The sequence below is a fragment of the Lolium rigidum genome, chromosome 7, assembly GCF_022539505.1.
Source record: "Lolium rigidum isolate FL_2022 chromosome 7, APGP_CSIRO_Lrig_0.1, whole genome shotgun sequence".
NCBI classification, from domain to species: Eukaryota; Viridiplantae; Streptophyta; class Magnoliopsida; order Poales; family Poaceae; genus Lolium; species Lolium rigidum.
The window spans coordinates 341885118-341912637 of NC_061514.1; the positions used below are offsets into that span (position 1 = coordinate 341885118).

The following is a 27520-nucleotide window of genomic DNA, read 5'->3' on the forward strand; positions in this document are numbered from 1 at the left end:
CTAAAAAATTCATATTATGGAACATAGTCGAGAGAGAGAGAGAGAGAGAGTTTTCTTGCCAGATCAAAACTAAGTGCTCGAGATATTTCACAGCGCTAGCACACTGTGGTTTGTATATAGCATGGCGCACTTGCGAAAAGGACTCTGCACGCATGCACGTCACGATAGGATCACACACCACAAACGCAGCAGAAAAAGAAGCCGACCTACGATTCTTTTTGCCCTTCTCCCCGAGCTTCCTTACGACGGTGTGCTCTCTCAACCATACACTAGCTCCTCTCCCAGCTCCCTATCTTCAGCATTAATGCTAATTACATCTTCTCGTCTGTGATTGCTTGAGCAAGATACTACTCAAATATACAGTTCTTAATTAGTACTCCAACTTATTAGTACTAAATAAAGGCAGCGGAGGGTCGAATATATAGTTTTCCTTTTTAGGCCGTGCTTGCATCCCCCAGACCGAGGGTTCAGTCTCAGTTATAGCTTCCGTCCCCAGGAAAAGCAGGCAGGGATTGTTCTTGGCGGCAGGGTTGTGATTTGGTTGCTGATTCAGGTATGGTTCTTCCCGATTTCCTGTTCTTATAGAGCTTCTGATGTTCCTGCTCTGTCGATTAGGTTTCTCTGTTCTCCCTCAAAGAAGGGAAAACAATTCTCTGTTGTTTGTGGTTGATTAGGGCTTGCTGCCAGTGCCTTCCTTTTCGTTAGTTTCTTCTCTAGTTGGAAATTCCTATCGAATTCTTGGTTTCCTTCGGATGATGATCCTGTTCTTGTAGAGGTTATGATGTTTCCGTTGTTGAATTGGGCTTCAAGGAAATTGTTTTCTCTTTGGTGCCCTTTTTCTCCATCAGTTTTCAGTCCACAACTAGCGAATTCGAACTTGTTGTCTACCACCGTTTGTTTCTTGTTATGGAAACTCCGTATATTTTTTTTCATTAGAATGACACCTATATCCTATCGAAGCTGCAAAGGTTAACATGTTCTTTTGTAAGTTTTTTTTTTGCGGGGCTTCTCTTGTAAGGTTTAAGTTCTGGGAATTCAATCATGCATATGCCCTTGCCAAGAACAGTGGTTGGAGGTGAAAGTTTGTCCCATACCTTAATTTCGGTCTCATACATAAAATTAAGGACTTTGGAAGGATATTCAACGAATGTTCGAGTACACCTTCTAGCTATCGATGTTTCAGTTTCACCAGTCATCCTAGCTCTATTTTTTGGTCGGCCACTTACCATTTGGCAGTACGTGAGAATTCCATGCTTCATCTATACGAAATATTAGTGCTACCAGTATCATATACATCACAAAAGAAGTTTATGCCAACAAATTCTTGCCATTCGACATGGACTGAGGAGTCGGATTATTAGGAACATCACATCCGACCGCGACACCCTTTGCTCTCTTCCCATCTCGTTCACACGTTCACACGTCTCCTACTGAACTTTAGTTTTTATTAAGTTGAGAATTCATACTAGGAGACTACTTTGATGTGTTTTTAGAGTAGTTTATGTTTTTTTCGCTGGTTGATTTTTGTATCAATCTTTGGCAATGCTTGAGTTCTAACACAATACTGAATTTGAATTCTTTTAATAAATGGCCGTGTGCATCATCATGATGCAGAAGCCGGGGCCATATCCCCATTTCGAAAAAAAATTAAGTTGAGAATACGGTGTTTGGTACTGATACCTCACATACAAGCGACATTTCTGAATTTATCATTATTGATAGAATGCACCTCTCTGAATTTTGGCAGGTATCCGCGGAAGATCATATTGTCGATCGGACACTGGGACAGTGTTAGGATGTTGACCAGAAGACTGCAGGGATGCACCGCTCTTCTTCTCGTGTTTCTCCTCTCCAACGTGTCAGGTATATGCACATTGCGAAAGTAGCTGTTTGCCGTCGGTTCATCAGTAACATCACGTATCTTTCTATCTCGCTTTCTGTTTTTATCATTATTGAGATTCCTAGTGTGACCACAAAATGCATAGCCATAAAGCAGAGCAACTTTCGTGGCTAGATTTATCCTTTCCATTCTATGAAATACATTCTGGCTTGCAGTTGGTCGGCAATCCTTTTCATCTTTTCTGTTTGAGTAGGATTAGGAACTACATTTTTTAGGGAACCTGAAACTGTCTTTTTTTACTTTACCAGTCAACCTGAAACAAACACTCCAGTATGTGTGTACTTCTACTAAACGTCAATCAGTTTTGTAAATGACATTCAGCTTTTTAACAGAAGATTTCTGATTTTCCGCTTGATTCTTCTGCGATTTACAGGCAGTTTCACTGAAGAAACGGAAGGAGAAAGCAAGAGGCGGTCGCTAGCGACGGGGCAGTTCTGCGTGGCAATACAGGGAGCGGACCCGACAGCGCTGCAGACGGGGCTCAACTTCGCGTGCGGCCCGGGCCACGCCGACTGCTCGGCCATCCAGCCCGGCGGCAAGTGCTACAAAGCCAACGACCTGCCGGCGCTGGCCTCCTACGCCTACAACGACTACTACCAGCGTAACGTCGCCTCCGGCGCCACCTGCAGCTTCAGCGGCACCGCCACCACCACCACCACCGATCCCAGTGAGCACACCCTACGTCCAGCTCTTAGCTTTCCACATCATCTTCTCCTTCTCCGGCTCTGATTCTTCCGTGTAATTTGATTTCTGTTTCAGGCTCGGGGCAGTGCGTCTTCGCGGGAAGGTGAGCGCCGTTTGTCGGGCAAATCTCAACCTCGCTGTGAATTTTCTGCACTCTCTGACGAAGTTCAGAACTGACACCCGTGACATGTACCGTGCAGCTCCATGGCGGGAGGGTCGAACTCGAGCACGCCGGGAGCGATCGCCCCGTCCAGCTTCACCCCTCCGTCGTCGACCTTCACGCCGGGCTTCACGCCTGGCTTCGGGAGTCCAGCCGGCTCCTTCAACCCCCTGCCGGACGCCGCTGACAGCCTCATGGCCGGCGCTCGCAGGTCGCTCTGCGTGCTGCTTCTTCTGCTGCCGCTCTCCTTCTTCTTCTGATCAGTGCCTCCGCTCCACTGTACATTGTGCTCCATGACATTCGTTGCATTTTACTAGAGATTATTATTATAAAGTTACATGACAGGGAGGATCACTAGAGTATCACCATCATCTTTACATGTTCTTTCTTTAGTACTTCAAGTCGGATCTTCTATAAACTGAACCATATACGTAAATAATTTATGGAGATCACACATTTTTGCTTAAGTTTTGAGATGGTCAGGTTCAAAGTTTATTTTGTTTGTTGGCTTGCTTGATGCCGGTTGTAGCATGGTACAGTTGTTGTTTGTCTTTTGAACTTTGTGATCGTTTTATTGGAATGGGGGGTTTGCCCAGTTGAAAAAAAAAATTATATGATATCAAAGTTAAGAGGTCTTAAGTTCAAGCCTCTGCCGGTTGAACCTATATTCCTCCGAATAGAAGTGCATAGGAACCTATATTGCTCCAAGGTGCAAGTGAGTTTCAGGTTGCATCTGAGACATGTTCTAGAATAGCACAAGACAGAAAGCCAGGATCCACAAAAAAGGTGTAATGCAGGCCTCATGGTTAAGATGAACACTCATGTTATCTAAATAAAGATGTAAGAGTAAGAATAACCATTAGGAAAACGGTAAGGACTAAAATAGCCTAGATTCTGTGCACTACATCGAATCCAACTATCCAAGGTAAGAAATAAAATAGCCTAGATATGAAAGAGTGTTGAAAGATAAATATATTGCCTAGCCTAGTTCCACCAGTTTAAACTAATGAGTAAATTGTTTAGGTTCATACAACTTGCAACCGGATGTTTAGGGTTCAATACCCAAATATCGCGATAATATATTGTGGCATGCCCTAAAACCTAAAGCCTAAAACTCTAAACCCATAATACAATAGTTGTAACAACATTTGCTATTATGGAAGAGAAGGGGTAACCAATATAATCCAATTTTAACACTTAAATGAAGCTCTGTAAATAGGAAGCAAACAGTGTATAAACTCGCAGTGGAGCACACCAGACAACGGCCAAGCCAGGACGAAAATTATGAGAAAAAATACAACTAGCAATGAGGAAAACAATATTTCACGACTAAGCTACACATAAAAGCGTCTCAACTGCTCAGTGGTGCTCCTTGCATCGCCATTCTGCACGCGCCCTAACGATCTCGGCCTTGTCGTCCTGCTGCCGTATCAAATGCGTGCTCTGCAGGTCGGCACTGCACAGGCTCGACGATGGCATCCCGGTCGAAGACATGGTGGTGAGGGACTCGAGGAGCTGCGCCTGACGGCACTCGCGGCGATAGTCGAGCGTAATGCTCGTCAGGTGGTATTCGACCAGCACGTTCAGCGGCACACTCTGCACACGCATGAAACGTGTAAATTCAGATGTTCTGCACTGTGAAGTTCAGAAATGATATGATAGTTGCTAGAAGCAAGGGACAGGGCGGGAGTACCTCCAGAATCCACCCGATGTACTTAACATTGTTCACGTGCTGGTTAACATCCATGTCGCTCCATCTCGGCTGACGAATTAAGACAATAGTTCTGGAATAAAACTTCACTTTTTTTGGGAAGAAAATGTGATTCAACGAGTCTTCTTACTTCTAGTCCCGATCGTACGCTCTCCGCTGTCGCGTCGGTGAGCTTTTCGATCCTGCGGTTGGGGTTGGGGTTGTCACCGGCAATGATGTTCCTGTCCAGGTAGAAGGGCAGTACCTCCTCCCTGACCTCTTCAGGGATCTTGGACAGCTTTCTCGTCTCTCTGTTCATCATCACCCAGTTGCTGCATGCATAAATCATCAAACGGCATCAGTCGATCAAGCATTGTTGGATGAATCTGGCTGCACATGCATCTAAAATAAACGAAGCCAGCCAGAAGTGAATTTACCTTGTAGCTCTTGCGATCATTTTCTTGGTTCTGCGGTCTCGGATGATCCAATCTCGACGCATGCCGTTCTTCCCCGACGATGCAACCCAGGTGTCGATCTCGACCACGTCACCCCTATGGTCAGAGATTGTAAGTGATATATTTATTGATGATTTTATTACGGAATGATGTTCAGTATGATCTAGAGAAGTTAAGGAGCTAGTACCACTGGCTGTACTTGTCGACCTGGATGTTGATTCTTGTCACGACCCAGATGAGCTTCCTGAGGCTCATCTGCCGTGTTGCCCCAAATCCATCCCCAGCTAGCCCAGAGCTCATTACATGGTTTAGCGCTGTCTCCTGAAATAATTTACTGGTCAATCTTCGGACAGTAACATATTCCAAATGCAGAAACCATTGCAACAAACAAAAATAGAACGATAGTTCGGCACCGAGTGGATAATCAAATAGGTACCAACAAATTAAAACAATGTTTACGAAGATAAGGGTACCAACAAATTAAAACAGTGTACATAGCTGTATACATACCTGCAAGAGGTTCATAAGGGTCTCCATGGTGGCAGTCCGGTCAGGTCCGATCTCATAGGATCGGATCACAAACCTCTGCCTGTACACTAGCCTTCCTTCCACGAACTTGCCTAGCCTGAAGGTGTCGTCGTCGCTGTCCACGGTAACTGGATGTGCCGCTGAACTGCGGACATCTGCCGCCTTCCCATTGATCTTGACGGCTCCATTAACGGCATTAGCACATCTGATGTTCCTGCCACCACGGCCTCCGCCATTGTCACACCTCTCTACAGACAATATGCTGGACTTCGTCTTCTCAGGGTTGCCAAAAACGCACAGACGGTGCGTGATTCGCCCCGCGGATTGCGACGCCGGCGTGGCCATTAATGCTATTGGTGCGTGGCCACTTTGTTCGTCAGTGCCTCTATATGAAAATGAAATGGTGTGCTTTGAGTTGAATAGCTCGGAAGGAACGAACAAGAAGGGAAGCAAAAAAGATCTGGATCAAGTTTATGCAATCACCAATCATGTTTTGTGTGGTGGTACGTAATGAGTGAACCTAGCTAATCTGGCTTATACTAGTACATTACTTGTCCCAGATAAGGACTTCTCGAAAATTGGGTGACCAAAGATGGTAAGTACGTAGCTCAACTGCCCTGCCAACTGTTACACCTAAGAACATTTAGAAACTGCTACACCTAAAAGGACTCTTCTGACACTTGGATCCACCAAACCTTGTTGAAAGTATAACAAGGTTTCACAGAATTTAATCCAAAAATATGACAGATAAAGCATGATAATCAACACAATCATGATAATTGCATTGTACAAAATACTCATGAAACTATGAACGAGATTTTGTAAATATGGTAGCAATAACATTTTAAATCAACCTGCAAGTAAATGAAACCAAATCCCTAACCGAAGGGATAGAAATACGTAAGGTGCAGAGGAAGACCCGTTTGCATTGGCAGTGTTGTCAGCAGTAGCCATGTCGACGAAGAAGCCATCGACACCGGTAAAGTAGTCGTTGAGAAAGTAATCCTCTGCTGCAGTGTCTGAGAAGATAACAGGCATACTAGAGCACTCTCCAAAACATGGTCGCCTCTCTCGTACATAATCAAAGAGGTGGGGTTCCAAATATGTTTTCCATGAAGCCCCTTTGCCTGATTTTGTCTATTAATTTTTGAAAGTCCTATATCCAGGCCTTTCCGAAGTGGGAATGGAAAGCCCAAATATGTGATTGGCACATTTGAAATATGACAATCTAGCAGGCCACTCAATTCCTCAATCACCAACGCATCACAATATATTGGCGAAATTGAGCCTTTTGCCATTATGCAATGCAGAGCTGAGGGCACTCCAAAAATATCGAGCAGGTACCTTACGGTATTACATTCTTCCGGCGAAGCCTTACCACTACAGGAATGGGAGAAGACCCCGACGGCCAAACTATACGCCGACGGCCAAATGTCGGGGCCGTCGGCGTACGGCCTCGCCGGGGCAGCTCAGGAAGCCGACCTTCGGCGTACACTTACCGTCGGCGTAGAGGTGGCTACGCCGAGGGCAGCCGTCGGCGTCAACCTGGCCCTCGGCGTAGCACCAGCATTGCCCCTGCCCCAGCCCACGCCGTCACCGCCCGCTCACGGCGTCAGCCAGACGCCGAGGGCTACCCTCGGCATAGGGCATGGCCACCCTATGCCGACGGCCACCCTCGGCATATAGGGTTTTTTTTCTTTTTTTTCTTTTTTTCTCTCTCATATTACTTTATATTATGTTTCTATTATTTATTTACTAGTATGAATTATGTAAAAATGGTTCTATTTTTTAAGAATTCGTAGATGGCATATGTAGGTCCCATGAGTGATGCTCTTCGCAGACGGGTCAACCGGAGCCACTAGGCCCAACATTTGCTATCGATGTACATATGGGTAAATCTGCAGGGTCCCCGCCCTACGGTTTCCCTAACCCTAACTCTAACCCTAACCCTAACCCTAACTCTAACCCTAACCCTAGGGTTTCCACATACATTGCTAACCCTAACTCTAACCCTAGGGGTAGATTTGCGGGGTCCCCGCCCTAGGGTTTCCCAAGATACAGATCACCGGAGCGTCAGAATTGTTGGAAAACTTGCATCTGCCCCTAACATATATGTACAAGCGTGATGTAAGGTTTGGCTAACCTTGCATGTACCCGGCGTTGATGATTTCCGCATACATGGGCTAGCACTTGGTAAAATCCAGGATCTGTATATGGAAACTCCCACCACGGCTCAAACAGAGCCTATTTTATGGTAAAGTATGCCCAACCTATGGTTCACCTCCGAGGGTAGCCTTGGATATAAAACCATCTCAAATCATATTTGTGCATGCCATGTGGACAAACACAAGTTTTGGGGCCATTCCCTAGATCCGATGCTCGATTTCTGACGAAACCCTAGTTCTGTTGACCGCTCGGTCTACCCCTTTGACTGCATCCCATCGGGGGTCCCCCGGTGGGCATATGCCTCCATTTGAGCTTGGTTAGGTCATAGGTACATGTGGTAACAATATCATCCCATATGATCTCAAGTTTCTCTCTGGTTCACCTCCGAGGGAGTTCCCCCTATACATCCAAAATCTGCCTAAGTGTAGGAACCCCATGTCCGAGAAGCCGGACACACCTGGGGATAGCCTTGGATATAAAACCATCTCAAATCACTTTTTTGCGTGCCATGTGGACAAACACAAGTTTTGGGGCCATTCACCCCATCCGATGCTCGATTTCTGACGAAACCCTAGTTATGTTGACCGCGCGGTCTACCCCTTTGACTGCATCCCATCGGGGTCCCCTGTGGGCATATGCCTCCATTTGAGCTTGGTTAGGTCATAGGTACATGTGGTAACAAGGATCATCCCATATGATCCCAAGGTTCTCTCCGGTTCACCTCCGAGGGAGTTCCCCCTATACATCCAGAATCTGCCTAAGTGTAGAACCCCCTGTCCGAGAAGCCAGACACACCTGGGGGGTAGCCTTGGATATAAAACCATCTCAAATCACTTTCGTGCATGACATGTGGACACACACAAGTTTTGGGGCCATTCACCCCATCCGAGACTGCATCCCATTCCTGCTACTTCTCTCCCTCCATTTTTTCCCCGCGCACCCTTTCTCTCTGCTTCTATCCCGCCCTTTTTTTCCCGCCATGATTTCCCGCCAAGTTTTCCCGCCCACCCTTTCCCGCCCATTCTCCCCCGCCAAGTTTTCCCGTCGTTTCAGCCCCTTGTCGGCCTATATATAGCCATGTCTTCTCCACTAACAACATCAGCAACATTTCTCCCCTCATCACTTCTCTCATCCAACAGCACCACAAAATCCTCTGAGCTGAGCTACCGCTGAGATGGCTCCTCGTCGCCGTAGCAACACGGGCTTCATCGGCGTTCGCCTGCGGCCTGCGGGACATTTCGCGGCTGAAATCACCGTCGGTGGTGCGCGTGTGTGGCTCGGCACCTTCTACACAAAGGAGGCTGCTGCCCGCGCATACGACGTTGCGGCTTGGAGGTTTGGCCGTCCGCGCCACGAAATGAACTTCCCGGAGGTCAGGTCTCTGACGGAAGCTCAGAGTCTCTCTACTGAGCCGCTACTTCGCTCACAGGGTAAAGCGCGGCGGTACAGGTCTGGCCAGCGGCGGATTGATACCACCGAGACGGACGAGCAGTTCATGGCACAGTGGCGCAGAGACCATCCCGGATTTGATCGGGTGGGAAACACGCGCGCATTCTGGAAGGAGAAGCAGACGTACAGGAGAGAGAGGAGGGTGGGAAACACTAGTAGGGAAACGCTTATAGGTGGAGCTTAGTTCTGTGGCGCACCACTAAAAATGCGCCACAGAAAGCTTTTTTGTGGCGCACTAGGAAGGATGCGCCACAAAAATAGCTTATTTTTGTGGCGCACTACTAAACCATGCGCCATAGAAATTAGGTGGGGCCCACATCCTGCCACCACCAATAATTAGTGTAGTTATTTCTCTGGCGCACAGGGCATGGTGCGCCACAGAAATAAGTGTTTCTGTGGCGCACTAGTTCTGGTGCGCCACAGAAATAATTATTTCTGTGGCGCACTTGTTCTGGTGCGCCACAGAAATATGCCTCTTATATCACTGTCGTACCCCCTCCCTCGCCCGTACCCCCTCTCTCCCCTCTCGATCCCTACCGCGCGTCGCCGCCTTCCATGGTGAGCGCCGCCGCCGCCGTCGCCGTCTCCTTCCTCCGCGAGGGCCGCATGCCGCCATGCTCCACCCATCCCCGCCACCTGCAGCACATGCCGCTGCGGCATGGAGGAGGAGGGGCCGCGGCATGCAGGAGGACGGTCCGGCGCCGCATCAAGGAGGAGGAGCCGCCGCGTCCTCCTCCTCCACCCCTGCCATCGTCGTCAACCTCCTCCTCCACCCCTGTTGTCGGTGAGCTCCACCTCTGCCCTCTCCTCCCTCTTCCTCTCCCGCGCGAGCACGAAGTGCTCGATGAAATGCTGCTGTGCTGTTGTGCTGCTGTTATGCTGCTGTTGTGCTCGATGAAATGCTGATGTGCTCCCCTTTTCTTATTCTGTATAACTTGGCTAATTACAGAGAGGGGGATAAGGTTGGTGTTAATTGATGCCATTTATCTGGTATGTGCACAGGGATTGAATTATGATCCCATTGCTTGCAGTTGTTGCCTGTCAAGCACTGCATGAAAGCCTTGATTAATTGCTTTACTGAAGCTTTGGCTTTAGTGAAGTGTCATGTGCAGGTCATGCTGCTATTGCTTGATTAATTGGTGCTATGCTTGTTACTGATGGAGCTATAGTTGATTAATTGGTGCTATGCTTGTTACTGATGCTGCTATATTGCTTGATTAATTGGTGCTATATATGCTTGTTACTGATGTTGATATATTGCTTGATTAATTGGTGCTATGCTTGTCACTTCTTATTAATGAACCATGTGTTGGTGATGATTCAGTTAAACTAAATGGATTTGATTTGTTTTCCAACCTTTGTTGGAAACAAATCCAAAGTCTGAACCTGTATAAGGTGATGAGTACTTGTTTACTGGTGTGGATTGCTTATGCTGTCCTGTGACCTCATTAGCTCTTGCTACTGCCACTGGTTGCATAGTTGGATAATTGGTTCGTTTTGGTGAAAATATAGATATTCACAGTAGGGAATCATGTAAATGGATGCCACTATGGTATCCTTTGAAGAAAATGGGAAGTTTCTGATGGTTTAAAAGACTAGGTGATGCTAGGTTATTAAGTTGGCTGTCAAGGTTGGTTTTATCTGGTTAACTTGGATAGGCTATGTGTTCTTGCTTACTTATGCATATCCATCTCTACTGGATTGACTAGCTCAGGCTTGGCCTCTCTCTTTTCAGCATCACTTGGTTACTACCAAGTGATGAGTAATCCCTTATGGTACCCCAGCTTTGTTTTGAACTCAACTGAGTAATGATAAATTTCTATTTCTTGCTGGCTTTGATGAAAATAGAGATATCCACATTAGGGAATCATGTAAATGAATGCCACTGTGGTATCCTTTGAAGAAAATGGATTGTTTCTGATGGTTTTAAAGACCATATGGTCAGGTCTATGCCGAGGGGGTTGCCCTCGGCGTAGCCCCTACGCCTAGCCGCGCGCCACGTGTCCATGCATATGCCGAGGGGGTTGCCCTCGGCGTAGACGCCCAGCTGCCCGCACCAGCTCGCTCCACGTCGCCTCTTCTCTCGCAGGAGAGCTACCGTATGCCGAGGGCCCGGCCGTCGGCGTCTCTGGCCCTCCGTTAACGGCGACGACGCGCCGCCAGGAGACGCCGAGGGCAGCGACGCCGAGGGGCTCACCTGGCCGTCGGCGTAGGGCGCGTACGCCGAGGACCAGCCGTACGCCGACAGCGCACCTGGCTACGCCGAGGGGCCTAGACGCCGAGGGCTGTCGTCGGCGTAGCCTACGCCGAGGGCCAGGCGCGGCTACGCCGAGGGCAGCTGGCCGTCGGCGTCTACCCCCGTTCCTGTAGTGTACGGACGACGCTTGCATATATGGATAAACATTGGGGAACAGGTTGTTCATTTGTGAACGGGTCAATCAACCCAAAAGCTTCAGCTTTATCAAACACAAGCTTAGAGCATCCATCACAATTATGAGAAAGCAAGGTGATAATGGGTCACCTTGCCTAGTTGCCTTAAACCACTACCATGCCAGATTTTCGGCCCTGCCACCCCATTTGATAGGATGCGATCATCGTGTAATTAAGACCTTTAAGGATAGCTCCCTGGTTTTTGCTAACTAGAAGGGAGGAATCGGAGCTATCTTCTTACTAGCACCTTTGCGATTTTTGTTTTTGTTTTTGTGTGTGGCTAAACTATGAACAAAGGCTTATTGGCCGAACATCATTGGGTTCGCATGCACCAGGCTTTTTGGGCAAAAGCATAGCGTGGGCGCTATTCATAATTTCATGGGCTCTTCCATCCATGGAATACATACTATTTAATGCCTCCACCTTGCCTTTTTTATGAATTACCAGCATTTCTGGTGAAGGGTTTTCTATAGCACTTAAATCCACTTGGTTCATTCCTAGAAAATTTAGGCCCCAAGCCACCGGGGTGACAAATCTGTTTTTGAAATGCTCAATAAAATGTGTGTTTAATTTCCTCATGCGAGGAGAGTATTACTAGCCCATCCTACAAATTTGCAATGAGTTTTTTTATTTTTCTCCTCATGTGACTTACTTGAATGTGGAAATACTGTGTGTTTGCATAACCAGCATTAAACTAAGTCATACGGGCTGACGAGCTATGATCCTTTCCAGGGCGTAGAACCCCAGCAGCTTCTTTTTTAGTTCTCTCCTTAACCATTTCTCTTGAAATGACAGTAGCCTACAATCTTCAGTTTGGTACAATAGGCCTATGAATGTATTAGCCCATACAACCTGTTCTTTAATATCTCATCAAAACTTCTTTTTACTCCAAGTATGCAAGGCCTTGGCAGTTTGTTTCAGTTCTTTTGTTGACAAGACGGATCGGGTTCTTCACATGTTCGGCTTCACCACCGTTCCATGCCTCATTGACAACCTCAAGGAAGCCTTCCTTAGATAGGCAGTATGATTCAAAATGAAAACTTTTGTAGTTGTAAGCATTGAACACCCTGGACAAAAGAAGAGGACAGTGTTCAAAACAATTTGAGGATGTACCTTGAAAGAATGCCACTCGACTGACCCGAGAACCCTGTCGATCTTGCAGAACGTGGTGTTCTGCTTGTCGTTCGTCAAATCGAAAGCTCGACCATTCAGGAGTATATCTTTGAGTAAAAAGATCATCAACTACCTTTTGTCTATAGCCTCCAGAAGAAGATTGAGGTCTCCTATGAATCCATGATAGCCCATGGCCCGGGTGTAAATTATTTCTGGAGATCAAGCATTTTGTAAGATCCTAAACATACATTTTGTTTCAGTTCTTTTGTTGACAAGACAGATCGGGTTCCTTACATCTTTGGCTTCACCGCCGTTCCATACTTCCATGCCTTATTGACAACCTCAAGGAAGCCTTCCTTAGATAGGCATTTTGTTTTTAGATTTCTCGATGCAAGGATCAACATGTATTTCACACTCTACACAGGCGATGCATTTATGTACTGCACGCAACATCTTAGGATCTTACAAAAAGAATCCTTGAAACGAATGGCCAGAGATGAAACTTTCGTTAGAAAGAAGAACAAACTGAGCCTTCAGTTCAGGCTTGTCTGTCTGCCCTCACGACCGCCGCCGCCTTCTCCATCCGAAACCTCCGGAAGTCGGCGACGAGGCCCACGTCCACGTCCCGCTTCATCCTCTCAGCAAGGGTCGACAGAACCTGCACAGTCCAATCTTTCAGATTTTCTCGGAACTAACGAGAGTAATCTTCTCGGAAATAACAGAGGAATATATCTTGCGACGCGGCGAAGGAGCTTGCTAGCTTACCGACTCGGCGACGCCCCGCAGGACGCCCTCCGGCACGATCCGCAGGGGCGGCGGGAGGGCGACGGTGATGGAGATCTCGAGGTGGCCCCTCAGCCGGGAGCCGCGGCGCCGGCCCCTGTCCGCGTACAGCGACCCCCGCACGCCGAGGTCGAAGCTCGTCGGCGCGTAGCCGCTTTCCAGTCCCCTCAATTCCCACTCCGTCTGCATCCACAATCCAAACGCACGCACCTCAGTTCACCCAGTGTCCCAGTTCAACATTTTGTGCATATAGATAGATATGCGTATATGTGCGCACGATTCGGAGCTCGAGCACGCCGCCGCGGTTGCGCAGCTGCATGACGACGACGGGGCGCACGGTGATGAGGAGGAACTCCAGCGGCAGCATCTGGATCCGCCACTCCTCCTGCACCACACACAGAATCCAATCGATCCATCAGCAGAGACACCACCGCTCTACTGTCAGAGTAGAATTCTTCAGTACGCGCGTTGGTAATTTACATCGCTGAGCCGCTGGCTCCTGCTCTCGTCGGGGAACATGGCGCGGAAGACGCGCGGGCGGTCCTGGAGGTACTCGTCGAACGACACCTGCGGGAAGAAAACCCGCATGATTGGAGCTGTAATTTCGTCCCAATTCCCAGATCCCCAAATGCGGAATTGCGGAGATCGACGCCAACGCTTACCCCGGGGGGTTCGTAGAGGGGCATGTCGGTGTCGATGCTGGAGGAGTATGTGACGGCGTCCGGCGAGGCCGACGACGGCGCCCCGGCCCCGGCCGCCCGGGAAGTGGTTGTGACGGCGTGCCGCGGCGCCCACGGCTGTGGCGGAGCGCCGGTGGTAGAAACCCTTTTGGCGCAGACCAGCCTCGCGCGTGAGGCGGCAGGCAGCGGCCACGGCAGGTGGTGGCTTGGAGCTGTGCTCGAGGCAGCGGCGAAGCCCGTGGCCATGGCCGGTCGTAGTGCTCTGCCCATGGCTAGGGGCTAAGCTGGCTGGCGCGCCGCAACGGAGACCACTCCTTCCACTTTCCTCATGTGACGGGTCGGGAGTGGGACAAGCCGTAGTAACCAGATTGTATGCAGATTGACCCATTGGGCCTGTGGCATCGTTTCGCAGAAGGTTTTCCAATATGGCCTCGGCCCATTAATGCTTTCTTTGACCACCTTCACCAACTACGGAGTAGATGAGGAGGGATGTAAATGGTACTGATAATTTTCGCTTCATATGCGCATCCGTATTTTAGAAATCCATCGAGTATGGATGCAGATATTGGTCAAGCGAATATCCAACGGATACGGTAGCAGATATGATATTGATAACATATGACGGTTACAGATTATCCGACACTTTTTGCGGATAATCCGATGTCCTAAAAGAGGATAATCCGAAAAAAATTGTCCAATCCCAAATACCTAGACAACGCAGTTAGTCTATGGGTCCAACTATACAAGTTGTGTCGATAGGCAAGTTGGTTTGCTGTACAGACAAGTGTGCAACTTTGGACAGTGTCTAGTGTTACACTTTTTGCTTACATTTTTACATAAAAGAATCATATTTCTCATTTTATGTGTATTTTATCGAATATCCGCTTTCGATCCGAGTCCGCTCCAAATCCGTTCCATATCCGCAATCCGATATAATCCGCATTCGAATCTGTATCCGACCATTATCCGCTCCAATCCGAATTCATCAAAAGGATATGGTAATAGCAATATCCGATCCGATCCAATCCGTTTACACCCCTAGAGATGAGGAAAAGCCTATGCATCGCCCGCTGCAGCGCTCCATCAGCTAAATCATTTTAATTGTGCCGGTCCACATAAGGGCATGTATAATAGGAGGTGTTTAGAGTGTATTTAGAAAAATAAAATATTTTTGGTCTAACCATTTGTACTTATTTGTACTAGAAAGATGCCTATCTAAAAATCTCTCATATACAAATACGCATAAGTACATAGCAAAAAGCTTGAATTATTTTTCTAAACACTCATCTAACCCTCTTTTATTGTACATGGCCTAAGGGTTTCCTTTACACGGTTTTACAAAGCTTCTGGAAAGTTAACATCGGTTTTCCGTGGTTTTCTACTGCTTTCCTTAGGATTCTTTCGGTTTTACTTGGTTTCTCAGTTTTGCTGGTTCTTCAATAGTTTCCAATTTTTAAAATTGGTCAGATTTGAAATTTATTCTCATTTTAAAAAAAATCAAATTACAAATTAAAAAACTCTTCAAATTTTAAAATTGTCCAGTTTGAAAAATGTTTCAATTTAAAAAAAAAATTATAAAATCTTAAATTTGAGGAAAAACATAGCTTTTTAGAATGTTAAGAATTTGAAAATATTCAATTTTTTCAAAAATGAGCCATAGAAAAAAAAAGCGTTTTTCGGCCAAATAGAAATGACCAATGAAGATATTTCCTTTTAGGCGGACGGAACTCGTCCCGCATTGGGCGATGAATATGAGGACGAGTTCTTCCGGCCTTCTATTACCAAAGCATTCTACTTGTTCTTTCCATTCTTTTATTTATTTTTTATATTTGGCATGTATCTTAACATTTTTCCTACTATTTTTATTTTGTTTTTTCCTTTTTATGTACCTTTTTTACCTTTTGTTTTTTGTTCCTTTATTCAGAAAGATGTCTTTTTGTTATTACAGAAAATAAGTTCCACAATTTTTTGTTCCTCGATGTCATGTGATGTTTGTTTTTGTTCCTAGCGTACAAATATTTGTTCCTTCATCCAGAAAGATTTATTCCATTTACTCTTCAAAATTAGCTTCAAATTGTTGTCTCTGGATTTTTCTGGTGCCTTTGATGTTCATGCGATTCTTATGTGTCTAAACTTTGTTCTTTGTTGGGCAACAACTGATGCTCCTCTTATACTCGTGATTTGTTCCTCTTATAATTTTTTCCTTCTTCATATGGTTCTATTTTAAGTTTGGCTTTATATTTTATTTCATGCTCCAATTTTATTGCCACCTTGTACTAATACCATTGAATTGCTGCCACCTTGTACTAATACCAATGCATTGCCGCAATGCAAAAAAAAAAGTTTCTTAAACCATTGGTCCTACTAAGTTTGTCTTGGTGAGGGCTTCAGAAAAAATCCCATCATATATTTCGACAAAAGAAATTGCCATGATTTTTGCCCGTAATGGGTTGAGATACCAATAGGAACTCCGCAAATTATTTCGTATAACATCACGACTAGTACTTGTATATATGTACTCCGACCGCGAGTACTCCAACGTTGTTAACTGCGTAACAGTTTTTGTTCAACTAATTAAGCCATTGAATGGTGGTGGCTTTCATGAGAGGATAATGACACACGGTAGAACAAAAATGAGTGGGTCGTCATCTCTTTTCATCCTGAATAAAATGTCGATTTCATTTCACCGTCATTGCCTCGTTGCTTCTCCAGAAATGAAAAGGTAGAAACCAGCGGTAAAAATGAAAAAGGTAGAGAGCAGAAATGGAGAAAGCTGGAAAGAAAAGGAGACTGACAGATTTGCAGAGGCCGAGTCTGCAAAAGCCAAAACACGTCAAATCCAAGTGCACGCAGCGAATGGAATCCTTGGATCGTGATAACCTAACCATATGTATCTGGGTGCAGAACCGGAGAATTCGGTAGGATACCTACGCTAGTATCATGAGACAAGCAACTTTGTGAGTGCGGTTTTTCGGTCATCCGCGGCCGCGCCATATATACACTGTGTGTACTTCAATGATTCGGTCTATTTATAACGAAATCATGCTTGTGTTTGTATAAAAGTATGGGCCAAATTGCCAAAAGCAAAATATAAACCAAAACATGCATATCTCCTTTTTGTACGATAAATGTATACTTTTCTGTGAGTCACATGTGGGTATATTTCATCGTAAAGTTTTGCATGACCCGGTACTTCTCCAGATACTAATTTGTGGCTAATTGTGTGCGTGTTAGTGTGTGTTCTACACTTCTACCATGTGAAGATGCTTTCCAGTTCCATGCCCTTGCACTCATCCACAAGAGCATCTCTTCTGCCTCTGGTCCCTCTCCACTACCAATGGATGTCACAAAAGGAAGAACATGATAATTGTTACAATGAATTAGTAGTTTTTCTGTGAGTTACAATTCCCCCCAACTCTTTTTGTTCTCGGCGCATGGTGGGGCGAGGCGAAGAGATCATTGACATGGAACCTTCCCCGGTCATGTGGCGGCCTTTCTATGTTGGTGCACAAGTGGGCATGAGACGAGAGCTTGTGTACCCCTATGGGTTAGTGGTAGATGTGCTCACACCTACCACGTAAATTTCCTGTCGTGAGAATCCACGGTATTTTTTTTATCTTGGTCAATAATTACTATAAGTGACACTATTTCAAGAACAAGTATTTGTCAACTTATTAATAAGGTACTCTAAATTGTAAGACACATTTGATCATAGTAGAAAATATCATGCCAAAGTACAATTTATAACTCTAGAAGTTTCTACACTTTTTCTTATATGATCATACACTGCAAATCTATTTGTTAGATTGCAAACTTCGAAATCTCTATTCAAAGAGTCTCCCTGTAATTGTAACTTGTGTAATACGAAACCCTTGGCTCCGCCTCCTATATAAGGGGGAGTCGAGGGACAAAAAAAGACCAATCTTATTGTCAATCTAACCCTAGTTTTTAGCAGTCGAGCACCTTTTCGGCTGAAACCTTCGAGATCTACTTGCCCTCTACTTCCGCGAAATCCAAGTCTACAACTTATAGGCATTGACAAGTTGATACCTTGTCACCTATGGTTTAGTGGCCAATGTGCTCACACTACCACGGAAATTTCTTGTAGTGAGAACCCATGGTATTTTTATTTTCGTGAGCAGTTACTATAAGTGACACTATTTCAAGAGCAGGTATAGATCATAACATGTTTCAACTTATTACTAAAGCACTCTACGTTGTAAGATATATTTGATCATGGTAGAAAATATCATGCCAAAAGTTCAATTTATAACTCTAGAAGTTTCTCCAAATTTTCTTATATGATCATACACTACAGTTATATTTGTTAGGCTGTAAACTGCTGAATCTGGACCAACATTAATAATACAAAAATGGAGATGAACACCCACACAAAAAATATACATTAATATAATCCATCAATAGTTAAAAAATAGTTCAGAGTCAGTTGTGTTTTCGTCTTTTTTGTATTCACATTTAAGTGTTACTATTTCAATATCTTTTAATGGGAGTGAACAATAAAGAAAAACAACTTGTAGCAAGCCACGACTATATTTTCAACGATATACATTGCAACTATATACCAAAAAACAAGAATTATTATTTAGCGACGTTGTTGTGTAATTAGCAATGCTAAGTAATCAATATAAAACCTATTTTTGTTAGCAGCACATCGTAAGAAAAAAATAGAAATAAGTATAAAATTTTATTATCATTACATTAACTTAACTTGGCTGGCGTTAAAAAGTTTCTTTGACCGGCCCCTAAGAGGTTGTACTTCCGTGATCTCACAGTTCCCCATGATGTGTCACATGTGTGTACTAGAGCGGTGAGAGGCTACACCTGGATGGGATGACGTAATTTGTCCGTGTAGCATGGTGGTCTCACACTGGTTATGGCTCTAGGATTTAGCATTTGGAGAATTAGTAGTGGAAGACATACCACATTGATATGGATGAACATGTCATCACCTCCATATGACACTTAAGTAGTTTGGTGTACCGACAATAACCTAGCGAACATGTCAGTTCCTTGAATTAGCCATTCATTATTCGTATGACAATAATTCAAATGACGGGTGTTTACAACGTGGGCAGTTGGCTAGAAGGTTCATGGATAACCATCTGGTTCGTCAAATGAGCCGAAATTCGCATGATTTGACCTTTTTGGCCAGTTGAATGGCGATGATGGTCCACAAAAGTTGATAAGGTCACAAAGGTTATCGGTTTTGTTTTCTATGATTAGTTTGCAGTACGACCTTTTTCTTCTAATATATGACAAAAATAAAAATATGCTTGTGTACCTTCTAAATACAGTGTATTCAAAGATCATTATTCCATACAAACATGAAAGTGAAGTGGTGAAATGCCATCGCAGCCCATTACCCCAAGGAGAGTGGATTTGGTGACTAGGTGTATACGTGAGCACCCTCTAGATGCCGCACGATCTGCTTTAAGATTCGGTTCTCGTCAATTCTGTCTGTTGCCTTGACGTTGTCTTATGCATCGCTAATCGTACTTGGCGTGAGCTACGGGTCCCGCGTTTCAATGATTAATAACAGGGGATTCCTAAAAATGTGATTTGGGTGTGTTGTTAGTGATGATGTGGTTTGTTAACCCAACAATGATGGTAACATGGGATTGCTAAATTTGACACGTGTCAGCCAATGGATGCGTGCTCACGTATACGCCCGGTCACCAGGCTTCTTTTGTACCCCAAGCATGAAAACGGCGATCATTTTTCCAATCGGATAGGCAAAAAGCACACGCCGTGGCACGCATGAATCGGCTCGAAGCCGTACCATGTCGGGTGGAAGCAACTCCAATTTGGCACTACCATGGGCAGATCCGTCAATTCCTCCTGTTCGTTTTGTTCTCGACGGGCTAGGATATCGCTGACACGGAACGTTCCCCCGTTTCGGCTAGGCTGGCGCACAAGTGGGCGTCCGTCGGTCAAGCGCTCCCTCGTGTATCCCTCTAGAGTCTTGCCTCGCCATGGTAGAAAAATATCATGCCAAAAGTTCAATTTATAACTCTAGAAGATTCTACAAATTTCTTATATGATCATACACTACAAATCCATTTGTTAGGTAGTAAACTTGGGAATATCTACCAACATACTTAATAATACAAAAATGGATAAGAACACGCATAGAAAGTATACATTTACACAATATAATTCATCAATAGTTGAAAAATATTTCATAATGAGACTGTGTTTTTATCTTTTTGTTTTGACATTTAAGGTGTCACCATTTCAATATCTTTAAAGGGGCAATGGCACATAAAGAAAAACAATTTTGTAGCAAGCCATGATATTTTCAACGATATACATTGAAACTATATTACCAAAAAGCAACGATTAATATATAGCGACATTTTTGTGTAATTAGCAATGATAGGTAAGAAATACTGAGCATACTTTCTTGAACAACACATCATAATAAAAATGTAGAAATAAACTCTGTTCCAAAAAAAGCTCCGCAACTCATCCGTATCTAGAAAAAGTTGCCGAACATTTTTAGAAATGGGGGAGTATAAAAGTTTATTATCATTACATTAACTTAACTTGGCTCAGGTCCAAAACTTGCTTGGACGAGCCCTAACTATATGGACCGTGAGGATCTCATAGTTTCCCATGATGTCTGCACTAGAGCGGTGAGCAGCGACACATGGATGAGATGGCAGATCCTTCTTATGGAGCATACTGTTTAATGGCAGAGAGGGGCTCTACGATTTGAGATTGGGAAATGTAGAGTGATAGACTTGGGGCGTAGATATGGGCGAAGAGATGATCACACACGTGTTTATATACACGACATGTATGGTGTTCGGTGGACCTATAAAAACCCAGGAAACATATCCATTTCTTGAATTATCAATGTAGTATTCTCATGAGAATAAATCAAATGAGGGGGTGCTTATAACATGTCCACTGAACCCGGCGATACCCATATGGTTCTTCAAATATTCCGAATATTATATGATTTGACCGCTTTTCCCAGTTGGACTGTTTTCAAGCTTCTCGATTTTTTTTTTGGTTCAGTCGATGGCTCGATTTGTTATTTAATAAGAAGAAATATTGTAATATGCATATGGTCCTTCTGAAACACGGCAAATGTGCGCCCGTGCTTCTTAAATATGACCGACATTTTGTTCCATACAAACATGAAAGTGAAGAGGTCGAATGCCATCGCACCCGATTACCAGAAGCACCGGCATACAATTAATTCCTTTGCACGAAAACGGCGATCACTTTTCCAATCGTAGAGGCAGGCACCGCTGTGGTACGCATGAATCCGCTGAAGCCATACCATGTCGTGTGGGAGAAGCTCGTATGTGGCGTGTATGTTTGGCTCTAAACATGGGCAGATCCGTCAATTCGCTCGGTTCGTTTGTGTTTTCGACGGGCTGGGAGATGGCTGACACGGAACGTTCCCCGGTACTGTGGGCGGCCCGTTCCAGGCTGGCGCACAAGTGGGCGTCCGTCGGTCAAGCCGAGCGCTCGCGTATCCCTCTGCCCTCTGGCCTCGCCATTCCCCGATCAGAATTCAGATCCCATCGCCTGCGCGATCACCCTCACGCTCACGCGCGCCCACGGACACAAACGAGCAATCATCCCCCACCTCCGAAATACTCGGACCCAGAGAGAAACACACGCAGCGCCGCAGAGAGAGATTCGGACGGACGCGCGGGACCGATGAGCGGGGTGACGGAGGAGGACCCGAAGCGCGCGGCCGGCTCCGGCTCCGGCGGCGGCAGCGGCGGCGGCGCGGGCGGGTCGTCGGGCAGCGGCGGCGACGGCCACGCGCGCCGCCGGTTCGACGACAAGGCGCTCGTGGCGCGCACGTCGCTCATCCTCTGGCACACGCACCAGAACGACGCCGCCGCCGTGCGCAAGCTGCTCGAGGAGGACGGCGCGCTCGTCAACGCGCGCGACTACGACAGCCGCACGCCGCTCCACGTCGCCGCGCTGCACGGCTGGCAGGAGGTCGCCGAGTGCCTCATCGCAAACGGGGCCGACGTCAACGCGCTCGACCGCTGGCAGAACACGGTGAGCCGCCGCGTCGATCCTTGTTTAATTTCCCCCTCTCTCTTCGGGTCGTCTGGGTCCTTCGCGATGTGGTCTCGGCTTCTCGTTAATTGAAATCATTTGAAATTGGATTGGGGGCTCGTGTCGGGATTTGGATTCATTTTTAACGTCGTTAGATGAATGAATTTGCTAATTCTGGTGGGGAAACGATCTCTAGTTGGCGCTCTGCAGCTTTTGATTCGTTCGATGCTCATCCTCATGTGCTCGACGACTTTGCCGTTTCTACTACGAATTGGCTGGGGCGTGTGCTAGGTCTCGTTGTTCGAACGCGTCTACATTCATTTAATCCCTCTTGTTTTTATTTTAAACCGAGCTGGTTCAAAGCATACGATTATATTGGTTAAACTTCGAGGGTCATGGTAACTGATTGGTTTTATTTATGCGCCAATGCACGTTGGTTCTGACTCCGTTTTCTGAAACTGTGATAGTTCTTCATGGTGTGCTTACTTTTGGTTCATTTACAGCCACTTGCAGATGCGGAGGGTGCAAAGAGGCATGCAATGATCGACCTGCTCAAGAAGCATGGCGGATTGACATATGTAAGTACCCATCAACTTGGGCTCGGTTTAATTCATTGCCTTGCCCAGAATTGAAAGCTGTAGGAATGTCTAGTTTGAACATTAGCTCAACACTACTAAATTTGCCACTTGACACCAGGTATTCCGATTTCACGAGTAACTGTATGGTTATGGAAGTAGTGGGTGAGTCCCCATATATTCCTCTGCAGCTGTCTCTGTCATGGTCCTTAATCTGTATCCAGGGGCGGTCAGTTGGTCCCAAATATTTGTTACCACAAGTAGAAGTAGGATATTTGGATTTGTCTGTGCTCTATATGGAAAATGTTAGATGTCGTACTAATGGATGATTTTGATATCTTGTTTGCTTCACACGTGGGCATCTGTTAGAAATTGCCGTATGTACAACAATTGTGTCAATTGTTGATTAAAGACCTGGTACTGTTCTCTTTTTGGAGATCATACTAGATACACTGAGGATGGGTTCTAGAGGTTTGCTTGTCTATTTTCCTTCATTTAATGGCTAGTCTTGGTGCACCTTTCAAGCACGACCAAATTAATTATTCTATACTTAGTTGGTATAAGTGTTCTATTCAATAAGAGCTGTCTAATTATTGTTGAGACTCCATTATGTGTTTATAGTTGGCATCGTCCCATTTAATCACGCGCAGATACATCGGATTCCTCTGATTTATCTTTCTTCTGATACGTGGCCATCTTGCTTATTGCATTGAAAAGTTGTAGGAATGTCTAGTTTGAAAATTAGCGCAGCATTACTAAATTTGTAACTTGACACCAGGTATTCTGATTTCACCAGTAACTCTATGATACGGAAGTAGTGGGTGAGTCTCCATATATACCTCTGCAGCTGTCTCTGTCATGGTCCTGAATCTGTATCCAGGGCACTTGGTCAGTTGGTCCCAAATATCTGTTACCACAAGTAGAAGTGCGTGTTTGGATGTGTTGTTCTTTATGGAAAATGTTAGATGAGGTCTGCTAGAAATTCCTGTACATACAACAAATATGTCAGTTGTTACTGTTCTCATTTTGGAGATCATACTGGATATGCTAAGGGTGGGTTTTAGAAGTTTACCTGTCTATTTTCATTTAGTGGGTAGTCTTGGTGCACCTTTCAAGCACAACCAAATTAATTATACTTTATTTAGTTGGAATAAATTTTCTATTGGGGTAAGAGCTGTCTAGTTAATCATGGTGTTTATAGTTGGCACTGCATTTAATCATGCTCAGATACATGGATTCCTCTGATTCAGTTTTGCTGTAGGGTAAAACTGGAAGCCACTTTGAAGCAAAGTCAATTCCACCTCCCCTAACAAACAAGGCTGACTGGGAGATTAACCCACTTGAACTGGATTTCACAAAAGCAGTTATGATCGGAAAGGTTACTATTCTCGAATTATCTCCTACTTCATTGCAACCGTTTTTTTTATTAACCCATTGCAACTGTTATATAAAGATTATGTGATATAAAGAACTCTTAGTTAAGCATTGCAATTGTTATCAAGGTGGACTGATTTATATATAATGCACACTGCATACTGAGATATGATAGCTCAGAATTGCTAACATAAGAAGTTAAATTGATTACTGGGTGTTCTTAAGGTTTTTTAATATGTTGTGCAAACAGAGACTGTTGGGTTTTGAAACTTGCTTTATTAGTTTAATGGGGGTTGTTAATCTACTAATAGACTTTTCCCTTTCATGATTATAATATTTCCATCACTAGCATACTTGAGTTAATGCAATTAGGTAGCATTTGGCTTATTCTTGCTGCAGTGAGCAAGGTGGAACCACTGCCTTTCATTTTTTTTGAACTTTTAGGTCATGAGTTGTATGTTTGATGTATCAAATTAGTTAGAGGTAATAATTTACCGTGTAGTTCCAATCATAATACATGCGAGCGTAATAATGGATTTTTAAAAAATTGAAGCTAATTTTTTTCTTTTGGATGGTCAATTTATATTTAACTTACTCCTCTGCGCCAATCAATTTGGGCTGGATGAAGTAGTATAATACTAGGAAGATAATGGACTTATTTTGCTCCACCTTTAGTTCATTTTTGTAATTGTGTTATCTTAAGTTCATCTAACCTGCTAAATACTGCAGGGCTCTTTTGGTGAAATTCTGAAAGCAAATTGGCGAGGAACACCTATTGCTGTCAAGCGCATTCTTCCATCATTATCTGATGACAGGCTGGTTATGTAAGTTTAAGTTTATTCACATAGTTGCTAGGATAGATGTTCGCATTTCATGTGGTTAACTATGTTTTGTATAAGGCATGACTGGACACTTTGTCACATGTTTGTCTGACGGAGTGATCACTTAACATTTACTTTCCTTGGTTTGCAGCCAAGATTTTAAACATGAAGTCAACTTGCTGATAAAGTTGAGGCATCCAAATATTGTACAGTTTCTTGGAGCAGTCACAGAAACCAAGCCTTTGATGCTAGTTACTGAGTTCCTACGAGGAGTACGTAATCTGTTTGGGAAGCCAACTATCCTGTGATGTAGTCTATTTGGCACTCGCTAATGCTGATCTAAATGCATGTCCCAGGGTGATCTTCATCAATATCTCAAGGAGAAAGGCTCACTCCCCCCACTTACTGCTATTAATTTCGCGTTGGACATCGCAAGGTATTCTTATCTTCATATGTTTAGCTCGTACAATATAATATATAATGTGTATATATATATATGATTGATCTGTGCAGGGTTCTTATTATATAACTTGCTTTAAACTGTATCATACTCATGGCAAATTAACTATTGTACTATCGGTAATTACTGATGCTTGAATATATAGTCTAGTGACAATCTTTTTTGTGTGTTGGATCGTTCTATGTAATGCTTTTTTAGTACCCCCTGATAATTCTCTTGCGTTCATCTTTATGGTACTGGTTACTCAGCGCTGACTTTGATTTTACTTAACAAAAATTCTTAGCATCCAAGTGATTCAATAATATTAATAGGCACTGTGGGTATTGGTTAGTGGCATGGTCTCCTTAGGATCTATTTGAACTGCAAAGCGAATTTGCTAACACCACATCTTTGAACCATCATGCATTTCCCATTTTTGTTTTATGGAAAATAAGTACTTTCTGTCATAGGTTCTAGCTTCCCATATGAAAAATCACTTGATGTAGTGATCTTTTCTTATTTGTAAGAAATAATATTGATCCATGTGTTATTCTCTTCTGTAGGGGCATGGCATATCTTCATAATGAGCCTAATGTTGTAATTCATCGGGACTTAAAGCCAAGGTATGATGGATTACTTGTTTTGCTAAGTCAAGCAGCTACGTAGGCTGGTCTAACCTGTTATGTTTATCTCCAGAAATATTCTTCTAGTTAATACCGCTGCCAACCACCTGAAAGTTGGAGATTTTGGTCTTAGCAAGATTATCAAATCTCAGCATGCCAACGATGTATACAAGATGACTGGAGAGACTGGAAGCTGTAAGTGCTCAGGACTTGTATAGTTTGTCTTTCCTCTCTGAACTTATTCTCACAAGTTGTCTTGATATTTGTTCAAACACAGACCGGTACATGGCTCCTGAAGTTTTCAAGCACCGTAAATACGACAAGAAAGTTGATATCTTCTCCTTTGCCATGATACTATATGAGGTAGTTTTTGCCATCTAAACCTGCAACCCAGCAGCGTGTCATATCATATGATTGTGCGTGTTCTGAACTAATTATTCCTTTTGATTGTAGATGCTTGAAGGGGATCCACCTTTTTCCAACTATGAACCTTATGAGGCTGCTAAGTATGTGTCAGATGGGCATCGCCCAGCTTTCCGTTCAAAAGGACATACTGCTGAGTTGAAAGAGTAAGTACTACAAGCTAAAACCGAACCCTCTTAACAGCCTCCGGCTTGTCATGTTTATGTAAGCTTGTCTCTGTACTTCTGTATTATAACGTGGTTTGTTTAACTGCAGGCTGACCGAGCTATGTTGGGCTGCGGATATCAATCTGAGACCATCTTTCCTAGAGATACTCAAGAGGCTGGAGAAGATCAAGGAAAGCTTATCATCCCACGATCACCACTGGCATTTATTCTCACAATCGTAGTCCTTATACTTGTCACAAGCAATTTAAACTACAGGTGTCGTGAATGGTTTTTCATGGGAGGTCAACATCGATTGTGTACAAAATTGGATGGTCAAAAAGGTCCACTGAAACGGCAAAAGGATGCCCTGATGCTTTTGTTTCTGCCAAAGCAGATACTTTTCTCGAATCACTCTTTGCTTTTAGGTAATCGTGAAAGCCTGGAGGGTGATTAGCCCATAGTTATTCAACAGAGTTGATTGGGATTCTAAAGATCGCCCTTTCCATCCCTGAAAGGTTCAAATTGTTTATTGAGAACTGCTTCTGTAGTTGCGGAGAGTAAATTTGTTTGTGCAGTCTCTATAAGCTCTTCTTTTATAGTGTGAACTTTGTCTTGTGGTTGGGTAAACATATATACAGACTTCAATGGAAGAACGAACCTCTCTGTACGTGTGAAGTTTAGTTCTACTGAGTCCACACTGATGGCGCTTTAGATGGCAATGGCACTCTTGCAGATGCCTATGACAAAAATGATGTTGTACATGGTAACTTTCAGTAGCCATTGCTTTCCATCTACAGTACATAATTTTTTGTTCTTGTAATTTACACATGTCAAGTAGTGGTTTATGTACTTAGCTTCTAGCATGGTACTATCTACTATGTTCGCCATGTCATAAGAGAATAACATGGTACTATCTACTATGTTAGCCATGTCATAAGAGTTTTTGTTCTTGTAATTTACACATAAGAATTTTTTGTTCTTATGTTACTCTAGCTTCTAGCGCAGTAGCCATGTCATAAGAGAATAACA

General features: G+C 44.3%; 3 protein-coding genes and 1 pseudogene across 4 annotated transcripts; 2 read left to right on the plus strand and 2 right to left on the minus strand.

Moving 5' to 3' along the window:
• The first annotated feature begins 158 nt into the window (after window positions 1-158).
• Window positions 159-3211, plus strand: LOC124675172 (glucan endo-1,3-beta-glucosidase 4-like). 2 transcript variants are annotated; one of them, XM_047211240.1, is made up of 5 exons: window positions 159-248; window positions 1748-1863; window positions 2274-2567; window positions 2660-2687; window positions 2785-3211. In XM_047211240.1, exons 2-5 carry the CDS (start codon window positions 1797-1799, stop codon window positions 3002-3004), a joined length of 609 nt encoding a protein of 202 aa, XP_047067196.1. In that variant the 5' UTR covers window positions 159-248; window positions 1748-1796; the 3' UTR covers window positions 3005-3211. The 2 variants fall into 2 exon arrangements, with proteins under 2 accessions (XP_047067196.1, XP_047067195.1); XM_047211239.1 differs by having other exon boundaries at window positions 164-553.
• Window positions 3212-4073: 862 nt separating this feature from the next.
• Window positions 4074-5762, minus strand: LOC124673550 (annotated as a pseudogene).
• A 7202-nt stretch (window positions 5763-12964) lies between these two features.
• On the minus strand, window positions 12965-14350 carry LOC124677339. Its single transcript, XM_047213333.1, has 5 exons — window positions 14021-14350; window positions 13839-13925; window positions 13636-13743; window positions 13341-13541; window positions 12965-13233 (listed from the first exon to the last, which is right to left on the minus strand). The coding sequence occupies exons 1-5, from the start codon at window positions 14306-14308 to the stop codon at window positions 13114-13116; spliced, it is 804 nt and encodes a 267-aa protein (XP_047069289.1). The 5' UTR covers window positions 14309-14350; the 3' UTR covers window positions 12965-13113.
• A 7371-nt stretch (window positions 14351-21721) lies between these two features.
• LOC124674622 (integrin-linked protein kinase 1-like) lies at window positions 21722-27311 on the plus strand. The gene is made up of 11 exons (XM_047210666.1): window positions 21722-22090; window positions 22594-22668; window positions 23927-24043; window positions 24769-24863; window positions 25012-25132; window positions 25217-25296; window positions 25863-25922; window positions 25996-26117; window positions 26200-26285; window positions 26376-26491; window positions 26601-27311. Exons 1-11 carry the CDS (start codon window positions 21737-21739, stop codon window positions 26731-26733), a joined length of 1359 nt encoding a protein of 452 aa, XP_047066622.1. The 5' UTR covers window positions 21722-21736; the 3' UTR covers window positions 26734-27311.
• Window positions 27312-27520: the final 209 nt, after the last annotated feature.